Source organism: Purpureocillium lilacinum (assembly GCF_023168085.1).
Source record: "Purpureocillium lilacinum CBS 284.36 DNA, scaffold_3, whole genome shotgun sequence".
In the NCBI taxonomy this organism is placed as follows: Eukaryota; Fungi; Ascomycota; class Sordariomycetes; order Hypocreales; family Ophiocordycipitaceae; genus Purpureocillium; species Purpureocillium lilacinum.
In genome coordinates, this window is record NW_027072113.1 from 2444843 (window position 1) to 2464729 (window position 19887).

Below are 19887 nucleotides of genomic sequence, written 5' to 3' on the forward strand. Positions count from 1 at the left end.
AGCGCCCGTCGATCCCAGCCAGCTTCGGCATCGTCCCCACGGGGTTGTCTCACCATGTCCACCTCCATCACCTCGGCCGCCTTGTCCGTCGCGACAAAGACGCTGACCGTCACCGCGGCGGCGGCGACGACTGCCGCTGGCGATGCGAACCGCGCACCTCCTCAGGGCGGTGTCCTCGAAGGCGCCAACCCGTCCAAGTACGACCCGAGCAATCCCATCATCCTCTTCATCATCCAGACATGTCTCATCGTCATCGTCTGCCACGTCCTCCACTGGCCGCTCGCCAAGATTCGCCAGCCCCGCGTCATCGCAGAGGTCGTCGGTGGCATCATCCTGGGCCCCTCGGTCATGGGCCACGTCCCGGGCTTTCGCGAAGCCATCTTCCCCAAGGCGTCACTCCCGAACCTGAATCTCGTCGCCAATCTCGGTCTGGTGCTGTACCTTTTTCTTATAGGCCTTGAGACCGATGTGCGCTTCCTCGTCAGCAACTGGCGAGTTGCGACCTCTGTCGCCTTTGCCGGCCTCGCACTGCCATTTGGTCTGGGCTGTGCCCTGGCCTGGGGCGTCTACCATGCCTTCCGCGAGGATGCCGGTATCAAGCCCATCAACTTTGAAGTCTACATGCTGTTTATCGGTATCGCAATTGCCATTACAGTACGCTCTCTGCTGTCGGGCATGGCTCTGCGCTTTCGCTAACATTCACCAGGCGTTCCCCGTGCTTTGCCGTATCTTGACGGAGCTCAAGCTCCTCGACACCTCTGTCGGCGTCATTACTCTGTCGGCTGGCGTCGCCAACGACGTCGTCGGTACGTTCACGGGCTCGCTATACACATCTATACGTGCTGACAGGACCCGCAGGATGGATTCTCCTCGCCCTCTGCGTCGCACTCGTTAACGCGGGCAGCGGTCTCACGGCCCTGTGGATCCTGCTTTGCTGCTTGGGATTCATGCTCCTGCTGCTGTACGGCGTCAAGCCAGCCCTGGTTTGGCTCCTCCGTCGCACCGGAAGCATCGAAAACGGCCCATCGCAGGGAATCATCTCGCTCATCCTCGTGATTTGCCTGGCGTCCGCCTTCTTCACTGGCATCATTGGCGTTCACGCCATTTTCGGTGGTTTCATGGCCGGCCTCATCATCCCGCGCGAGAACAGATTCAACATTCGCGTCACGGAGAAACTCGAAGATCTCATTGGCGCCATCTTCCTCCCGCTCTACTTCACCCTGTCTGGCCTCAACACGAACCTGGGCCTCCTCAACTCGGGCACCGCCTGGGGCTACGTCTTCGGTACCACCATTGTCGCTTTGCTCAGTAAGATTATTGGCGCGTCGCTTGCCGCCCGCTTTACCGGTATGGTGTGGCGAGAATCGTTTTCTATTGGTGTCTTGATGAGCTGCAAGGGTCTCGTCGAACTGATTGTGCTGGTATGTCCACTTACCAACAAACTGCTCTGACTTGCACTAACACGCGCAGAACATTGGCTTGAACGCAAACATCCTTAGCACTCGCACCTTTACCATCTTTGTGGTCATGGCCCTTCTTACCACCTTTGCAACGACTCCCATTGTCTCCGTCCTCTACCCCCCGTGGTACCAAGTCAAGATTGCCGCTTGGAGGCGCGGAGAGATTGACTGGGATACGGGGGCGCCAATTTCGCCTTCGGACACTGATGAATCAACCAAGAGGCAAGCTTCGATGAAGAGGGTCGGCCGGATGCTGGTATATCTCAGGCTGGATAGCATGCCTACGATTCTCAACCTTCTGTCCCTGTTCGGTAGCTCCTCGGCGGCACAGAACCCTACTCGCTCTACCCAGGACGGCGACATCGAGCCCGTGACGGACAACTCAGTCTTGTCCGATGGCCCAGCCAGGGCAGTCTGGGCCCACGGATTGCGTCTTCTGCAGCTCACCGACCGAGACTCCTCTGTCATGACTGTATCCCAGGTCGCAGAGTACAGCAAGCACGACCCTGTTGTCAACACGTTCCGCACCGTCGGTCAACTTCACCACCTCGCCGCGTCAGGAGAGGTGGGTATCATGCCCGAGACGCGCTTCGCCGAGGCGCTCGCCACCAAGGCGACCAAGATGTCGTCAGACCTTGTGCTCGTTCCTTGGAGTGAAACTGGTGGCATTGGTGACTCGCCTATCTTGTCCTCGGCAACTGTGGACGACAAGATGGGTTCCTCATACGGAGCGTTTGTGAGGTCGGTCCTGGAGTCGCATGACCACAACATTGCCGTCTTCTTCCCTCGCAGCGACGATGCCGACAGCAAAGACAAGATGGCAGAGCGAGCCAAGCTCACACGACAATATTCCATCAGCCACCTGAAAGAAGACATGCCGGCTGCCCCCCAGGCCAACAAGCCTTACCATATCTTCCTCCCGTACTTTGGAGAGGAGGACGACAAGCTAGCTCTCGTCATCGTCCTGCAGCTTTGCGAAAAGTCCAACGCCACGGCGACAATCTTGCACGTCACCACTCACGCACCTGGAACCGCATCGTCTGGCGCCGAGGACCTCTTCGAGCTGGCCGCAGAGAAGCTTCCCGCCGAGACGGCCGCGCGCGTCAAGTTTGAGCGCTCCAACGGACCGACAACCATGGAAGAGCTCCTTCAGCACAGCGCTGCCGACACCAACGCCGACGAGGCCAAGTCCCAGAGGCTCATTGTCGTTGGCCGTGGCAGCGGCGCCAAGATGGACGAGGGGAAGCTGAATCACAAGGCGAGAGAGGAGCTGAGAAGCTGTCTGGGCGCGGTGGCCGGCCACTTTATCGCGGGCGGCGCGCGGGCGGACATGATGGTTGTGCAGTCGAAGAAGGTTGCGGAGAGCTCTTGAGTCATGATACCACGAAGCTTGTTTGCATGCACGCATACTTGCGCGGCAAGTACGAATTTGTGATTAGAATTTGATGTTCATGTACACAGTACGAGGCGCATATAGCATGTACAACCAGTTTAGCACCCGGGCAATGGCCTGAATTGCCATGAAGATTCCCCCTTGCAAATACAGGTTTCTTGACTTAATCAGGCCAATATCGGAGCATCTGGGGCGATTTCCACGCACGCCTTTAATGCTCAAAGCCCTTTGTCCACCCAGTATCCCTCGCGAACCGCATGTGCCCGTTGCTACCATCGCTCTCCTTACTCACTTTGCCAGGCTTGTGTCTGCCACATCAAGCAGATACGCGCTGGAAACCTTGACAAAGTACATACTAGCTTAGAACCGCCTAGCTACTTCGCGAATTGCGAATAGGAGTATTCCCTACGAGTCAGGCTCGGTGCAATCGAATATATCGTTGTGCCCCCACAGACGTCAGGTCCGCCATCCCGCGGCGAGAAGCCGAATTATGTTCCTATTGAGCCCGCAGGACAATAGCTGTTCGCGTGGAGCTCACCCATGGCGCTCGGCCACTGAGACGGAGCGCACCACGTGGATCGCGCCGGCCACCTGAGTCCAGGTCCATCGTGGCCCGTGCATCACAATGAGCGGGCCGACCCGGCACGCTGGAAATAGTGTGGCTTGGCAAAGCTGCAAAGGGCATCAAACGGCGGTTGGCACTTTGCATGGTCGGAGTATTTTGGGCAAATCGTGTCACCATGTCGCTCAAGCCAACGGCCGGGCATCATTGGGTTGCGATCTTGATGGAGGTGTGGCTGAGATCACATACGTATCTTGACAGCGAGGGTATGTAACTAACTATATGTAACGTTATGATAAAACGACCTTGAACAGCCAGCCCCCTTTCAACCAACCGCCGAGACCGAGCATGGAACACCAACATCAAATCGTGAAGCGGGTCTTGATTACATGATTGATACGTTTTCTGATTTGTCTACAAGGAATGAAGGGGGGCGGTTGCCGAGTGCCGGTAGAAAGTGCCGCTCAGGCCGCCTTGACGGGTTCGTCCTCGTTGCTGTTGGCCCGGTCGTGGGCGCTGACGGAGCCCAGACGGCCGGTGACGGCAAAGTCGTCCTCGCCGCTGAGCTCTTCGAGGGTCTTGCGGGCCGTCTCGGGGATGAGCAGCGTGGTGAAGCACCCCAGGAGCATGAAGAGGGCGTAGATCTCCAGCACGTGGTCCATCCAGGGGGTGTCGCCCGACTTGACGGCGCCGTGCGTGCGGAGCGTGGAGATGGCGCCCTGGCCGATGATGGAGCCGATCTTGCCCGAGGCGGCGGAGATACCGTGCGAGGTGGAACGGTATCGCGTGGGGAAGACTTCACCGGGCACGATGAAGGTGGTCGTGTTGGGACCTGTTGATAGACGTATTAGCAAACTTGACACTTTCTGGCGCGGAGAGACGCATGCTACGTACCGAAGTTGAAGAAGAATTGCGCCAAGACATAGATGGCAAGCAGGCCGTTCTTGGAAATGTTGTGGTAGGCGAAGCCCATGACGATGAAGAGGATCGTGAGGATGATGAAGCCGCCGAGCTGGATCTTCTTGCGACCGAGCGTGTCAATCGTCGCAACCGAGACCCAGTAGCCCGGCACAGCACCCGCCAGAACGATAATCAGGTTGCCAATGGCGGTGTTGTACAGGAACTCATAAACGTTGTGGACGTTGCTGGTGGAGAAGCCAATCGCCTCAAGGATAACACCGTTGTTGAGCGACAGGCCGTAGAAGGCGACGTCGAGGCAGAACCACGAGCCGGCAGTGCCGAAGAGGAGCAAAAAGTTCTTGGGCTTGCCGTAGTGGCGGCGGAAGTCGGCCCAGCTGGCCTTGGGCACCTCGAGGTTGTCCTTGGCGGCGCGGGAGGTGGCGACCTGGGCCATGGCGTCGGGGTCGCCCTCGCGCTTGCCCGACATGTAGGCCTTGACGTCGTCCTGGGCCTTTTCGACATCGCGGGCGACGTCGAAGGTGTAACGGGGCGTCTCGGGGATGGTCAGACGGACTGGGCGCTAGTGTTAGTGACTTTCAAGTGAAAGCGATTTTGGACGAGGAAAAGGGAACGTACAGTACAGCGCGATGCAGGCGGGAACGGCACCGAAGCCGATCAGGGTACGCCACATCTTGTCGACGGCAACCTGGCAGTCGCCCGTGCACGACTTGACCGAGGCGGCGCCCTCCAGCGAGCCCTTGAAGCCGAGGGTGACGAAGAGCATGACGAAGGCAGCGCACAGCTGGCCCATGCCCTGCATGGCAAACACGGCAGCCATCATGGCGCCACGCCACTTGGTGGTCGCGAACCTGATCCGTGCGTTAGCACTTACACGGCCACCACTTTTCCGCCCGTGCGGTGCGGTGCGGTGCGACCAATCGACTTACTCGGAAGTGATAATGGACGACAGCGGGTAGTCACCACCAATACCAACACCCATGATGACACGCCAGAAGATGATGAGCCCGATGATGTCGCACGAGGGCGAACCGCTGGTCAGGGCCTGGCCAATGGTGGCAAAGATGATGACAATGAGCTCCAGACCGTACATGCGCTTACGGCCGACCAAATCGGCGAGGAAACCGAAGCCCAGCTGGCCGACGACGGTGCCCGCCGAGGTGGCCAGCTTGATGGCGTTGTCGGAGCTCGTGGGCATCTTGCCGACGCCCGGGTAGTAGACGATGCCCAGCATGATGGTGAGCAGCGAGGCCGTGAAGATGTCGTACGAGTCGGTGAAGAAGCCCACACCGGCGACCACGCAGGCGCGGACGTGGTACCACCCGAACGGCGCCTTGTCGACCTCGGCGAGGGCCAGGCGCCGGCGCTCGTTGAGGTCGGCAATGTGCGTGAAGTCGTTGTGGAAGTTGTGGTAGGCCGAGTTGCCGCCGGCGGTCTTGGCGACGACCTGCCGCGGCGCCGCCGCCGTCGGCGACGGGATGTTGGTCCCGTTCTCTGCCATTATCGACTGTCCTGTTTCTGAAGGCGAGCTGTTAAGGTCGTGCACACAATGTTCACCGGCCTGGGGAAAGAGGTCGATGAAGCAAGAGGGCGACACTCAGCAAGTGAGAAAGAAGTGAAGCAGTGAGAAGAGGAAAGGAGAGGACGAGGCGCGCCAAGAGGGCGGGCCAAGACGGGAGGAGCAGCGCCCAGGATCTATATACGGGAATTTATTCCCGGACATGGGACATGGGGCTGCAGGACGTGGGAGCCTGGCAGGAGGGTCGCGACATGGAACTATGGATGCTACACCGGCTGGCCCCACGAGAGCCAAGCAGGACGACGGATGCCGGTGCCGAGTTTGACCAGGTTATGGCAGGCTGTCCCGCATCGTCAGCAGGGGGGGCGCCACGGGCAGACACGGGCATCCAGGGCTCGAGCTGATGGGCCCAACGAGCACAGCACCGGCGGGCCGAATACGGCAACAGGGCTCTTTGGTGACTGTCTCTCGACCGAAAGCCACGGCTAATGGATGGATGGATGGATGGATGCGCGGAGGGGCAATGGGGGCGTCTTCTTTCCCAGCCTCAGCGACACACTGCCCATCCACTTTGCCTTGAGCCAACCGTTCAAAGATCAGGACCATCGTCATTTATGCCTCACCATTGGCGCGGGACTCCGTGGACCTGCTGCGCCAAACGGGGGCAGTTAGGTTAGGTCAGAGTGTCGCGCTGTGCTGTGCTGTGCTGGCACACTATACATGGCAACGGACGTGGTGCTGCTGAAAATCGAATCGAAGCTGACACGCGTGGGCGGCACGGCGACGGCCACTGAGGATGTAGGAACAGGGGATAGTGGCCAGAGGCGCAGGGCGTGAAGCTCGCAGAAAGGGAAAACCTGCAACGGTCGACTTACACGGAGACCGGGCACGTTGGAAGTTGGAACAAACGGGCCAATCAGCGGCGCCGTGGCCGACACGTTGTCGAACCGGGCGCCGTGCTTGGCAAATCCGGGGGACCGGGGGTTGGCCCGGCTAAGTGGGGCGCAGCCCAGTGTCCCCCTGCCGGCGCCGGAGCGGCGCTAGTATTCGAGACTCAGAGCAGGGGAAAAAACCTCCAGTTGGGTGTGTGTGCTCGTCGCCGGAAGAGAGAAACGCCAACCCGCGCGCCCCCGTGGCGCCAACGACACACGAGCATGGTGCACTTCCCGCTTCGGGCGACCGAGATCTCTGGTTCCATGCGCGCGCCGAAGGAGCTGGCTGCCGAGGGCCCGGCTTGGCCTGCGTGGGTTTGGGGGCGCGCACGAGGCGGACGTTCGGTCGGTGTCTGCATCTGGGGAGTCGGCGGCGCCAAGAAGGCTGGGCGATCAGCTCCCGTCTCTTCGCGGCGTTGGCACGTCGAAGCATGACGCATTGGTGGTGTATGTTGTAGAGTAGTATGTATGGCTCTTCGGATCCCAGAATGGAGCAGCCTGTTGGCGAGTGCTGAAACGCAACTTGCAGGCTGCGGCACAGCACAGCATTTGCTAGTAGATGACGGACGGGATGAGCAAAAGCACGGAGCAGAGATTACACAGCACGTTCTACGTTCATCCGTACTTGCGCGCAGGTGCCTCGGAGTTCATCATCTGAGTTTGTGCCACCCCTGGTGTTCCTCGACGGGGTGGCCACCGATGTGGCGCCCGCGAGACCGATTCGGGCAACGCGACCCTGTCCCTGGTTCGCCCGTGGCCCCAGGGTTCGACGTGTGTGTGGTGTGTGCCAGACCGACAGGCCCTTTCGAGTCGACCGAAGGACCAGGAAGACGGCGGCGGGCGTTGCAGAAACTGGACGCACGCCTCGCAGCAGCTGGTGACTCCGCCCGGCAACTTGGATGCCGAGAGGGCCCCAACTGTGGATGCTCCGTGGCGCGCGTGGCATGAACTAGGCGCTCAATTGAGAATTTGAGGCTCGTTGGGGTGCTGTACCACCACCACCACATGCACCTTTACCCAGCATCTCCGGGCGGGTTGGGCAGATTCGGGGCGGACGGAGCTGCCGCAGCACACTCACTCACTCACTCACACTCACTAAGAAAGGGTACCAGAATGCGCGGTCCTCGTAGACAATCGAGTAAGCTTATCCACTTGCTCTGACACGGCTGCCCACGTGCGTCAACGCAGCATCGTAGCCCGTCCCGTCGGGCGGACACGCGATATAACAAGTCGACTATTCCCTGACGTGGGCCGACTGTTCCGGGCTGTAGCGCACGTGTGCCACGCGGATATTGTCCTTTTTTTTTTTCTATTCACTTGGGGCCTGTTTATCTCTCGGGTGGACAAAGTGCGAGGCTGCTTGTTTTGGGTGGCAGCTGAGGCTCGCATTTTCATTTGCCATTTTGGGAGCGGAGCTCCAAACTCACGTACCAGCTCACTCAACACCGTCGAGTGGGTTGCAGGCATGGCTTCGTCAACCTCAACCTCAAACACCACAACCACCTTGGCCGCGGCCATGGCGCGCACCACCCGCGGCGCAAAGTCGCCAGCCCAGCAGCCAAGCTCACAAACATCATCATTATCATCACCATCCTCACAAACACAATCACAGTCAGAAGCGGAGCCGCCGCCACCGCTCACGTACGAGGTCCTCACCAGCGACGACGCCAAGCGCGACGCGCTGCAGCTCGTCGCCGACAGCATCGCGCAGCAGCGGCAGGTCGCGTCCCTGGCCGTCATCTTCCACCCGGCGTGCTTCGTCGCCGTCGTCGTCGCCTGCACGCTCGCCTGGCGGCACAATGCCGCGCGCGACGTCGGCACCGCCATGACGGCCTGCTCGGGCCTCGTCATCGCCTTCCTCGCCGCCGTGCGCCTCCTCACCTCGCGCTACGTCAATATCGCCGAGGCGTTTCGCTGGCGCGACTTCATCGCACCCCCAGCGCCGGGCCGGGCGGAGGACCTCGTGCTGGGCGCGCGCTTCGGCGAGGAGCTCATCGGCGCGCTGGTTCTGCGGCTGGTGCCTCCCGCTGACGGCGACGAGGGAGGTCGTCAAGCCGACCCGTCGTCGTCGTCTACTCCCTCGACGCGGAGCAAGAGCAAGAGTGGGAAGAACAAGAAGCTGCAGCAGGGGGAGAAGGGTGGCGCGCCGCACGCTGGCGGCGGCGGCAGCGGCGGCTTGGTGCGCGCGTGGACGACCAAGCTGCGGTACCGCGGGCGCGGCATCGGCGGCGACCTGCTGCGCTTCGCCGTGGTGACGACGCGCAGCGCCTGCGACGACGACAGCGCGCCCGTGTCCTTTGACCCCGCGCACGCCAACAGCGCGCTGCCGCTGCCCTCCATGTTCAACCGGCCGTTCCGCACCCGCGACGACAAGGCGCGCCGGGCGCTGGCGCACGCGCTCCGCGACTGCGACTCTGGCGACAGCAGCGCCTTTGCGTTTCGGTAGCAACAGGAGGTTGAGCGAGATGAGCGAGGGCCTTTTTTGTCGTGAGCGTGGAGGCAAACTACCGGCGGCAACGGCGGTGATGGCGGCGGAGGGGGGGCCCGGGACCGCGCGATCTGTCGTTTTTGGGTTCGATGGTTCTGCGCCGGAACAGGAAACCCTTCAATCATATATATATATAATATAATGAAGGCCCCCACGCACGCGACCATCTACCTGCACTGCTGCTGCCAAGGAACGTATGCCGGCGTTTCGTGACCCGGCTTGTCCAAGGAGGAAGCGCCGGGAGTGGGCGACAACGTCTGAGCGTCCGCCGAACATCCCGAGGATTCCGACGGTGATTCCAAAAGGTGAAGTCATGCCCAGCCCGCGCTGATCAAGCAAAGAATATCCTGTTCTTGTTTTCCTGTCCGGTAGCAATTCACAATTTAATTTATATCGAGCGTTCTCTTATATGGTGTGTTGGGGCTCTCGGGCCGGGACGAGGCTTGGACAACAGAGTGACAGACGCAACGGCTTACAGCTATAATGTCTACTATCACGACGACGGCGCGGCGGGTCAAGACGGCCGTTGAATTCCCCCATTCATTTGTGCCTCTGGTGCCGGCTACTATTACGACGGCGACGACAGAGGTATCGACCGCAACGGCACCATCGGCGGTAGCAGTACGGAAAGGCGGCGATATATGGGCGTGGCTGCGGCGCAAGCACTTTCTCTTTGAGATCACGCTGTGCATCAACCTCTACACGCCCGGCGAGAAGCTTGCATTCTGTACGTCACCTTCGGTCTCTGCTTTCTCCTCCTCCCCGTCTTGCCATGGCGTTTCACCCCGTGTGCCATTGTGGCCCAATGCCGGCCATGGGAGTGAGCGGTCTTCCGTCCCCTTGTGATCGACCGCTGCATGGTTGGAGAGAAGCAAAGGGTCGAAACCCAAACACTCAAATATATGCACTCTAGGCATCATCGTGGACGTCGTCTGCTAACATGATTTCCTTTTGCGAGCATAGATTCGGTTCTCTGCTTCCTGTGCCTGGCGTTTGTTGCCGCGATATGCATCTTTTAGCAACGCCGGAGCTCCCGGAGGTGCACGGACCGGATCACGACCAAGCACGGTTGACACGGCATGAGAGGACCGACATGATAGACGATGGGATGAACATTTCATGCAGGGGCGATGATACCAATACTGAACGTGCCTCGCTAGCCTTGGGAGGCAAATGAGATTAATACAACATGCATCGAGCAAGACTGTGATGGAACTAATAGCTGACATGCACCTCAACACCAAAATACATACACACATCACTCCATAATCCATTTGCGTGCCCGCCTCACAGCTCCGCCTTGCCCTCCTGCTCCCTACGCCTCCTCTCCGCCGCCCTCCGCACCGCATGCAACTCCCTCGGCCTACCCTTCGCATCGCAGCTCGCAAACCTCCACCACCCGCCGCGCACCGCCCCCGCACCATTGACCAGCCCCCAGCGCACCGGCTCCGGCATGGGCGGCCAGTTGGCCCAGCGGCCCTCGTCGTCGGCGACGGTGCGGTCCACGTTGAGCAGGAAGAAGGGCACCACGTCAAACGTCCCGCTGACGCTGTTCTTGCCCCAGTTCATGAGCGTCTCGCCCGCCACGGCGCCCGCGAAGCTGTCGCGGGCGGGCGCGGACGGGTGCGTCGCCAGGGACGCGAGCAGGGTGACTTCGTGGTGCAGGTGCTGCTCGAGGGGCGCGCGCAGGGCGGAGAGGTGCTGGAGGAGGGGGCCGGGGGAGTAGGCGGAGGCGTTGGCGGAGAGGTGGGCGAGGTGGGTGTCTAGGGCGCGGAGGTCCTCGAGGAAGGACTCTGTGTTGGTGTTAGCGACTTGGCAAAGCAGTGCGCGCGTGGCTTGTGAATGGCTGCTCCTCTTTCTCCTCGTACACTTCTTCACGGTGACAGAGAATAACACTGCAAGGAGAGAGAGGTGGAAACGCACCGTGCTCCTTCTTCATGTCTCCCCACAGCGTCTCGTCTTTCAGGATCGCCGCCAGCTCCGGGAACAGCACCTCCTCCTCGTCATCGTGATGGTTCTGCAGGAACTTGACCCACGTGCGCGCGTAGCCGACAAAGTGCGCCGCCTCGTTCTCGTCCTCTTCCGCGCTACCGCTGCCGCTGCCGCTGCCGCTGTCGCTGTTATCGTTGTTCGCCGCAGCGGCCTCGCCGGGGGCCAGCACGTGCGGCGCTTGCAGGAAGATGGAGTTGTAGCCGCGGATGAGCGCGTTGTGCAGCAGCGCCATGTGCTGCGCCGCCGTGATGAGCACGTCGCCCTAGTATTTCGACAATGTCTTCAGTCAGCGTGATGGCTCTCTCTGTGTCTGGGTGAAAGTATGCGCGCGCGTGGGTGTACGTGACGTGATATCCCACATGATTGGGAGCCAGGTATGGAACCAAAACATGACATCGTCGATGGGTTGGTTCGTGTGAATAGTTTTTGGGGAGTGAGTGTGCCAACCTTTACGCCCGGTTGCTGCAGCTCCGGCTGCGTCGCCGGCACGGGCACCAGCTTCATCGGGTGGTCCGCCCACTGCCTCACTGGCGGCGTCACCTCGTACGAGTACGGCGAGCGCTTCACCACGGCGGTGCCCCAGAACGCCGCCGTGGCGGCGAGCACCGAGAGCCAGACCCTCGACATGTCGTCTGCTGATACCTACTAGCTCGATAATCCTCCCCTCATTCAACGTTTCTTTCCCTTCGCGTGACGTGGTGGCGGACTGCGACGACGGCGATGACGACGAGCCTGTGCGTGTCAATTGAACGGGCGGCGAGCTGAGGGGTTGCGACTGGTGGAGCTGCGACAAATAACTGGGCAAAAGGACGGGGAAGACGCGGGAAAGAGATGGAAAGATGAACAACGTGTCGTGAGGGGAGGGAGAGAGGGACTGGGAAAGGTGCGCGTAGGTGGACAGTTGGGTGGTGAGTTTGACGTGAGCTCAGTTGGTTGCCCGTCTTGTCCTGTGTGTTAACGGCAGCGGCCCGATTGGCGCCATCCCCAGACAAGGAGGTCGGACGACTTTGTTGGCAGGCTGGCACCACCACCACGACCAGGGGTTTGGGGAGTGAGAAGGGGGGAGGGGCCTCCATCACCCGTGGCATGTGGCCGGGACGAGCCGCGGGCGGGTACAGACAAACAGCGGAGGTAGTTCCGTCATTCACATGGGACACTCAAACGGCATCCACGTCCTAGGCAGTCTGGATAAACATGTACAACCCTCTATTAGACGGCGGGTGCGCTGCAGTATATATGTAGCTGTCTGTCGCTCTATCGTGAAGCCGTCCTCTCGCCAGCCCTCCAACGCCATGAATGCTTTCTGCAATGAACCTCCAAGACCAGAAAAAATGCCATATCAAGTGCCAAGTAAAGCAATCCAGAGCCGCTCACACCCAATGTACACATACACATAACGTTACGCTGCGCCTCCATCCGCATCGCTCACGCAAACGCGCCCACCAAGGCCATGAGCACCGCGCCGCCGCACACGGCCAGGTACGCGTGCAGCCGCTTCCGCCCCTTGAGCACCTTGTAGCTCTTCTCGGTCAAAAAGTCCTCGGCCAGGAGCTGCACGAGCCCCGCGTACAGCAGCAGGCCGCTCGAGATGGCGTTCATAAAGCCCACGACCAGCAGCCCGCCCATCGACGCCGGGTCGTACATGGTGTGCACCGCCAGCCCGATGGCCTGCCCCAGCGGCGTCGTCACCCCGTACGCGAGCACCATGAGCCACGGCCGGATCGACCCGCGCGGGAACTGTATGGCGGCGATCCGGCTCCCCAGCGCCAGGCCCTCGAATGACTGGTGGAAGCTGATGGCCACGAGAAAGACGACGAAGGCGGGGCCCGTGGCCACCGAGATGGCCATGCCGATGAAGACGCTGTGGAATAGGATGCCCGCCTCGAGGAGGAGGCACTGCAGCAGCTGGCGCTTCTGCTCTTCGGGCGTCTGCGGCGGCAGCCCCGAATCGACGTCCCCCCTGCTGCTACCGACGCCATTGGGCTTGAGCGACGCGTACGGCCCATTGCGGTTGTCGCTCGTCGGCGCGGGGTCCAGCTCGTCCATATCCAAGTCCAGGTCCGAGTCGCCGTCGTCAAACTCCCTGTCCGTAGACTTGCGATTCCGCGGCGTGGCCGCGGGCGTCGACTCGGGCAGCGGCGATACGCCCGCCACGAGCCCCTGCGTCGCCTCCATGTCATCCAGCGAAATGTCCGCAGGCCGGTGTCCCCGCGCCCTCGTCGCCGACAGGCCGCCGGCATCGTTGTCGTTGAGGTCCACGTCGTGGAAGTGGCCGTCGCTGCTCGCCCCGTCGCTCTCGTCAAACAGGCCGTGCGCGTGCGAGTGCGAATGTCCCGCGCCGCGCGCCGTCAGGTACGACTCGACGCCGACGACAATTATCGCCGAGATCATGGCCACGAGGCCCGGTAGCGGCTTGTAGCCCTTGCTGAAGAAGTGCGGCAGGCATGGGTCCGTGAGCGACTCAAAGGCCGTCGGCAGGAGGTGGACAAAGGCCGTGGCGAGCAGCACGCCGGTGCCGACGTGCTGGCAGTAGAATATTATCGTTCGCTGTCGCTTGCCCGTCGTCGTTCGTCTCGATATCAGGGGGAGTCCACAGGCTGTCCGCAGTCAGCATCTCTCGGGACCAGCGCCGGGGCATCAACCCCTTGGTCGACTTACCCAGCGTGCTCAGCGTCAATATCAGCAGCAGCGCAAAGATGTGCGCGACCGTATCATACCATCCCGACTTCCGCGAGCCGCATTGCGGCCGCTCGCCTTCCTCCTTTCGCCGGCGCAGCTCCTGGAGCAGCAGATCCGTAGAGACCGACGACCAGGTCGCACCTACCAAGGTTCATGTCAGTGCACTGCGATCCGCGCACCGCGATCAAGGCGCCGCCGGTTGACAGGGACTTCGCTCACCTGCCGTAAGCTCGTCGAGGGCTCCCATGATTGTCAAGCTCGCGAATCCTCAGAGCCGAGTCGGATTCGATGGCATGGCAGCGGACAAAGGGTTGTCAGGGACCATGGCCAAGAGAAATAAGGGTGATGGTGGGCTGTGCTGCTTCAGAGAGTGGACAGCGCCTAATCCTCGGGCGCCCCGTGCCAACGCGTTCCCTGCATTCTTACTCTACGTTCTCGGAGCCGCTCGGCCCCACAGGCGGCGCCGCGGGTCAGGCGCAGCCTGGACGCACCACGCACCCTGTTTGGCGTGGAACCGCCAAACTCGACGCCCGGCCAGGTTGCGGGCATGGAACATTTCTTGGCCCGTCTTATACAACGGCTGGCGAAACGCCAAGAATGCAACCACATAACGTAAAAACCAGCGCTTGCAACAGTTCATATCTCATTAACTGACAACAGTCCTGCTACACGTACACTCGCCTTGATCCTTCCACCGCTTTACCGACCCACGCGAATAACGCCCGCCGCAATCAGCTTCTGGATCTTGGTCCGCACGTTGGGGTTGCGCATGTGCTCTTGCAGCGCCTTGGGGTCTGACTGGGCCTGCTGCAGAATCGACTGCATGACAGGGTCCTGCATGATGCTCATGATCTATTTTTGTTCGTCAGCAACTACTCAAAGCACACAAAATGTTCCCCAGCGGAGGGCCGACTTACTTCAGGGTCCTGCATCAGGCGCTCTCGCGTCTGCTCCTCCGTCTCGTTATCACGGGTAGAGTACATGGCGCCAAACGCCTTTTGCTGCTGCTGCTCAATCTCGCGCGCGTTGGCGCCGTTGTGGTGCTCCTGGTCCACCTGCTGGGCCTCGCTGCAGGCGTCGACGCACTCCGAGTACTTGCGCATGCCAAAGTAGGCCTGCGCCTTGCGGATGTACGCCCGGATGAACTTGGGATCCCGCTTGATGGCGGCGTCGCAGTCCTCGAGGGCGCTCGGGAACTCAAAGAGCTTGACGAACGCAGCCGCGCGGTTGCTGTAGCCACGCGGGTCCTCGGGAGCGCGCTTGATCATCTCCGTGTACGCGGCGACGGCGCCAGGGAAGTCCGTCTCCTTGAACTTCTTGTTGCCCTCCTCGCGCGCCTCCTCGGCCTTTGCCGGGTCGATGTAGGCCTTCTTGTCGGCTTCCGTCTTGGCTCGCTCCGTGGCACGCAGCTTGCTGAGGACGTCAGGGGTGCGGTGCTCGGTGAGGGAGCGGTTGAAGTTCTCGATGGCCTGGGCGTGGTCGCCCTTCTTCTCGTACGCCGAGCCGATGCGCGCATAGCTCTTGGCGATCAACTTGAAGTCGGCGTATATCTCGCGGCCCTCCTCGACGGCCTTGGTGCAGGCCTCAATGCACTTGTCATAGTCGCCCTTCTCATAGTAGGCGGCGCCCAAGTTGTTGAGGTAGGTAATGTCCTTGAAGATTTCCCACGCCTTGCTGTAGTGAGCAATTGCCTCGTCAAAGTTGCGCTTCTTGTAGTTTTCAGTGCCCAGGGCCTTCTCCTTGTCGGCTTCCTCCTTCTTCTTCTTTTTCTCGAGGGCATCCTCGTCGACCTCCTCAGGCTCAGGAGCGGGCTCGGGGGCCTTCTTGGCAGGCTCGGGCTTCTTGGCCTGGGACGGGGCGTCGGTCATGGGCGTGTCCTGCGTGGGGTCGCTGTCGCGCATCTCCATGTCGACGCCCATGAGTACGCCAAGGACCTGGATCATGCGGGGGTCGCTGAAGAGGTCCTGGGCATTGGCCGGGTTCTGCTTCATGGACTGCAGCTTGGCCATGAAGGCGGGGTCGGCGAGGAAGGACGCCGTCTTGGGGTTCGAGGCCAGCTTCTGGATCATGTTGGGGTCGTTGAACATCTGGCCGAGACCGGCCGCCGGGTCGCCGCCCATGCCACCGGCCTCCTGCTGCATGGCCTTCTCGACCGACGCCTGGCCGCTCTTGAGCTGGGCATTGTTGGCGTCGTGCTTCAGGCCCTCCGAGTAGGCATCGTTGGCGCCCAGCAGGTCGCCCTTGCCGTGCAGGGCGGCACCCTTGCGGCCCCAGCCCTTGGCCCAGTCGGGCTTGATCTCGGTCGTCTTCTCGGCATCCTTCAGGGCGTCGTCCCACTGCTTCTTGGAGGCGTGCGCAGCGGACCGGTTGCTGTAGAGGATGTGGTTTTCGGGCTGGAGGGCAATGGCCTGGGTGAACTTGTCGCTGCGAGCTTGTCAGCACGGGGCTTCCGGGAGGGCCGCGGACTATCATGGGAGGGTGAGGAACGGGCAACTCACATGGCGTCGTCAAAGTTCTTTTCGGCAATGGCCTTGTTGCCGAGAGCTTTGAGCTCGTCCGCGGAAGCCATGGTTGTTATGTGTCTAGACGTATTACAGGCGGGTGGACGGGAGATTGTTGCACGTTCGGTCCGTCTCGTTCAGCGTGGCTCGAAAGGCAAAAACTTGGAAGGGTTCTGTCCTCAGATGTTAGAGTTGGCGTTGCGTTCGGCGGTGCTGGTGGGGGAAAAGAAGAGCTGCCGTCCGACTTCTAGCTCCTTCGATGGCGGCCAGCGACTGGGGCCCGCTATTGGCCACAGCTGGTGTGGGGCCCCAGGCGGGCGTGCCGCCCTGCAGCAGCCCTTCTGGAGGTGAGGCGCCAAGGTGCGGTTCAGGTGCAGCCCAAGTGCGCCGCCGCTGCAGGGCTGAGGCGCTGAACCGCTGGCTGGCGACGCCCGCCGGTGCTTCATCAGTGCTGACCGAGAAGCGCCGTTGCTACCTAACGCACAGCAGGTGTGCGGCGACAAGACGTCAAAGATGGTCGGTCTAGATGATTTGGGCAGGCGTCTCCCGAACAACATCGGTCAAGGGTGCTTTTGCGTTGGGCTTGCCTGCAAATTGTATACTTGCTTCTTCAGCGTGCCCACTGACTGGCTGGACCAGAAACGTCGTCTGCATCATGCGTCCCCAGAATCCGGTTCCGTGTCTCGACTTACACCGACCAGACATCACACGCCCATTCCTAGTCGCGTCGCACACGTCGCACAAGATGCCAGCCAGATTGCATCGCTTCCGCGGTCGGGTGTAAGACACGGCGCCGTTATCGGTGCTGCACGTCATGATCTGGATTGAGACAGAGAACAGACCCTGTGCAAGCGGCGTCTCGCGACGAGACCCCTAGGGTAGGCCGTTGTTTCGCAGGAGTACGAGAACCGTCCGCCGTCAGATGCGAAATGATTCCATGTTTTCTGGAAAAGAAATGTCCGATCCTCGATGGAGCTCATTTGCTTTCAGATCGGGTGTTCCTGAACGACTCGGACGCGCACATTGTGCGAAAGTCTCGCGGCAACCGGACGAGGCATGATGAGTCGGCCTTGGTTCACATTAAGGAACCACCAGAATTTCACGTATGACGTGCACGACATCAGTTTTCGTGCTGTTTTTGTCCAGGATTTGTGGCTGTTATACACTTGAATCTATCAATTACGTGAATTTCGCTATTTGTTGGACAGCTTGGGTCCGCTCGTGCTCTCTAGGTTCTTTGAAGCTGCATCGGCGGCTTGGTCTGGCCGGCCCATGAGGAAGAAGTAGCATGCCCCGATACCAACACCAACGGCGCCTACAAGCGCAACTTGGTTTCTAGAAGACGTGTTAATTGAGCTCGGAAACCAGTGATGGAACAGACGTAGAGCATCCAGCGTGCGCAAGATGTGGGGGGTGAACGTACGTGCTCTTTATCTCCTTGGGAGCCGCTGGGCGTGCCTGCGATCGCGGAGGCTCGCTGCTGTACCGCCTAGCCGCAATTATCTGGGCAGGTCGTGCACCTGTCCTCGCCAAGCGTATCGCGGGTTGTCGCAGAAGGGCCATGATGGGGTTTGTTGGATATAGAAAGGAAATAGAGGTAGGACTGAGGACAGCCAGGAAGAATCGGGAGCGTTTGTTATTTCGAGCACCGATAATTAAGCAGGGCAGTTGATACGGAATACTGTTCGCCGTTTCTCTTGCGCCCTTTGCTCTACTATATAATTGAGCGTTGTCTGCAACCGATTCATAGCGTCATCCATCCATCACGACGGACGCAGGTGGGTCTCGGTCTCATACCTGAGTAGAGTCTATGGACCACGCAGTATGGGCCACCTGATTCATTGTTGCCTGGTCTGGCTACCGAATATGGTAGACTGCCTTCAATGCCCTCGGGCTCAGAGGATACGGCGCTGCCACGTTATAGGTATACACGAACTTGCCCATGCCGCCCAAGCTGCACATGGCAGCTCTTGCGCATGGGTGCGGTTGTTCAGCCTGTGTGAGTGATTGACGGATTAGCATAGAACGGGTCTGTCGAGCGTCAATTTGCTCCAGAAAAGCTTTGCTGAACATTTCCTACTCGCGATGCATCGCAATTGTAGCTTGAGGGAGACTCTGATGTCTACTGCTCGATGGGTGCAACGGATGAGTTGGCTCAGTCTGGAACGGCGGGCGCCGAGCCGTACTCTTCAGTCACCGTCTCCGCTGTAAAGTCTGTCCATGACCACTCCATGACGCGCGCCGCACTTACACGCGCACAGATATCACCACAAATATTTCCATTAGGCAGAGCCCGTCTGTTGCGGACATGTATACGTATAGGGTACCGGCGAACGACTGCTGCCCGACCCTGAGCCTCATGACGCCAAATGTGTTACCCTAGTTCTCTCCGTGCTCGGAGCCTTCAGTGCTAGGACCGCAGGCTCCAGGAGGTGGTGGTGCAAGACACGACAAGCGATGAGCTTGTACGTGTTGAAGGAGCGACTCTTCGGTAATGCAGGCCGATTACTGAACAAGAGCCGGCTCGCAGAGGAATAAGAAACGAGTGGGCTAGCAGATGTGCAAGTCGGCTTTCCTCTTTTCTGACGGGGAAGCGAGGCCTACGGATTTGGGGGCGGCGCGTAGGCTGTGCGAGTGTTGTGCACCCCGAAAGATTGCATGGAAGAAAAGCAACGAAGCGCCCACGCCACTGACTATCGTCGATCACGACTCTTGCAAAGGCCCCAATCACTCTAAGCGCACCCAAGACACGACAATAGACGAGATACTCTTGTAAGGACTTGAGACCTTCGTGGCCAGGGTCGCTCCATGTGCGAGGCCTCTGGATACCGAGGCGAGCGAGCGAGCGCATTTGCTCCTTCACATGTCGTGTGCTCACTTACACGCACGACGCGCAACGGCTCTGCTGCCTCCTGCATCGCGGCCTGTCGTCTTGCTGCAAGCTCACCCCCGCGCCAGGATCCTGCAGACAGCCAGCCATCAAATTCCAAGCTAGGAAACGATGCGCCGTACTTACGGACGAACTGCTGCACTGCCCAACTACCGATTGGCACATATATGCGTCACGCCTGATATCTGCCACGCCATCGACGCAGTTGCCTTGGCCAACCATGCAGTAAAGATCTCTGTCTAGGTGGTTTGAGGCCCGAACGCCGTGCCGGTTCTCCGGGGCGGAGGGTATCATGCCCCCGCGCCGGGAGGTGCAGCGGCCAGCAGCATCCCGTCCGGGGCGGATTCCAGAGGGTCGGCCGGCACTGTGGCCCCATCCGGCAAGTCCCACAGGGCGCTGGCCACGCTGAGTGGCTGCCTAGGTTGGCTGCGTTGATCTGTCAGTGGGAAGACCCGGACAGTTGAGGCGTGGGGCCCGCGGCGGGGGGGTTTGGCAGCTGGAGCCGCCAGGAACAGGTGAGAAGTTTAATGTCCCGACGGCCAGTCTGGTGGCG

The 19887-nt window shown here is 60.5% G+C and overlaps 5 protein-coding genes across 5 annotated transcripts; 2 read left to right on the top strand and 3 right to left on the bottom strand.

Moving 5' to 3' along the window:
* Positions 1 to 54: 54 nt before the first annotated feature.
* Positions 55 to 2832, top strand: PLICBS_004327 (K(+)/H(+) antiporter; the record flags this gene model as incomplete). Its single annotated transcript, XM_018326947.2, has 4 exons — positions 55 to 654; positions 707 to 806; positions 859 to 1421; positions 1471 to 2832. 4 exons carry the CDS (start codon positions 55 to 57, stop codon positions 2830 to 2832), a joined length of 2625 nt encoding a protein of 874 aa, XP_018174409.2.
* Positions 2833 to 3879: 1047 nt separating this feature from the next.
* On the bottom strand, positions 3880 to 5834 carry PLICBS_004328 (inorganic phosphate transporter pho84; the record flags this gene model as incomplete). Its single annotated transcript, XM_018326946.2, has 4 exons — positions 3880 to 4247; positions 4310 to 4888; positions 4952 to 5184; positions 5263 to 5834. The coding sequence occupies 4 exons, from the start codon at positions 5832 to 5834 to the stop codon at positions 3880 to 3882; spliced, it is 1752 nt and encodes a 583-aa protein (XP_018174408.1).
* Positions 5835 to 8300: 2466 nt separating this feature from the next.
* On the top strand, positions 8301 to 9230 carry PLICBS_004329 (uncharacterized protein; the record flags this gene model as incomplete). The annotated part of the gene is made up of 1 exon (XM_018326945.2): positions 8301 to 9230. One exon carries the CDS (start codon positions 8301 to 8303, stop codon positions 9228 to 9230), a length of 930 nt encoding a protein of 309 aa, XP_018174407.2.
* Positions 9231 to 10559: 1329 nt separating this feature from the next.
* PLICBS_004330 (uncharacterized protein) lies at positions 10560 to 11891 on the bottom strand (the record flags this gene model as incomplete). Its single annotated transcript, XM_018326944.2, has 3 exons — positions 10560 to 11065; positions 11196 to 11526; positions 11712 to 11891. 3 exons carry the CDS (start codon positions 11889 to 11891, stop codon positions 10560 to 10562), a joined length of 1017 nt encoding a protein of 338 aa, XP_018174406.2.
* Positions 11892 to 12689: 798 nt separating this feature from the next.
* PLICBS_004331 (Hsp90 cochaperone) lies at positions 12690 to 16512 on the bottom strand (the record flags this gene model as incomplete). The annotated part of the gene is made up of 6 exons (XM_018326942.2): positions 12690 to 13861; positions 13923 to 14084; positions 14163 to 14183; positions 14651 to 14795; positions 14861 to 16367; positions 16442 to 16512. The coding sequence occupies 6 exons, from the start codon at positions 16510 to 16512 to the stop codon at positions 12690 to 12692; spliced, it is 3078 nt and encodes a 1025-aa protein (XP_018174404.2).
* Positions 16513 to 19887: the final 3375 nt, after the last annotated feature.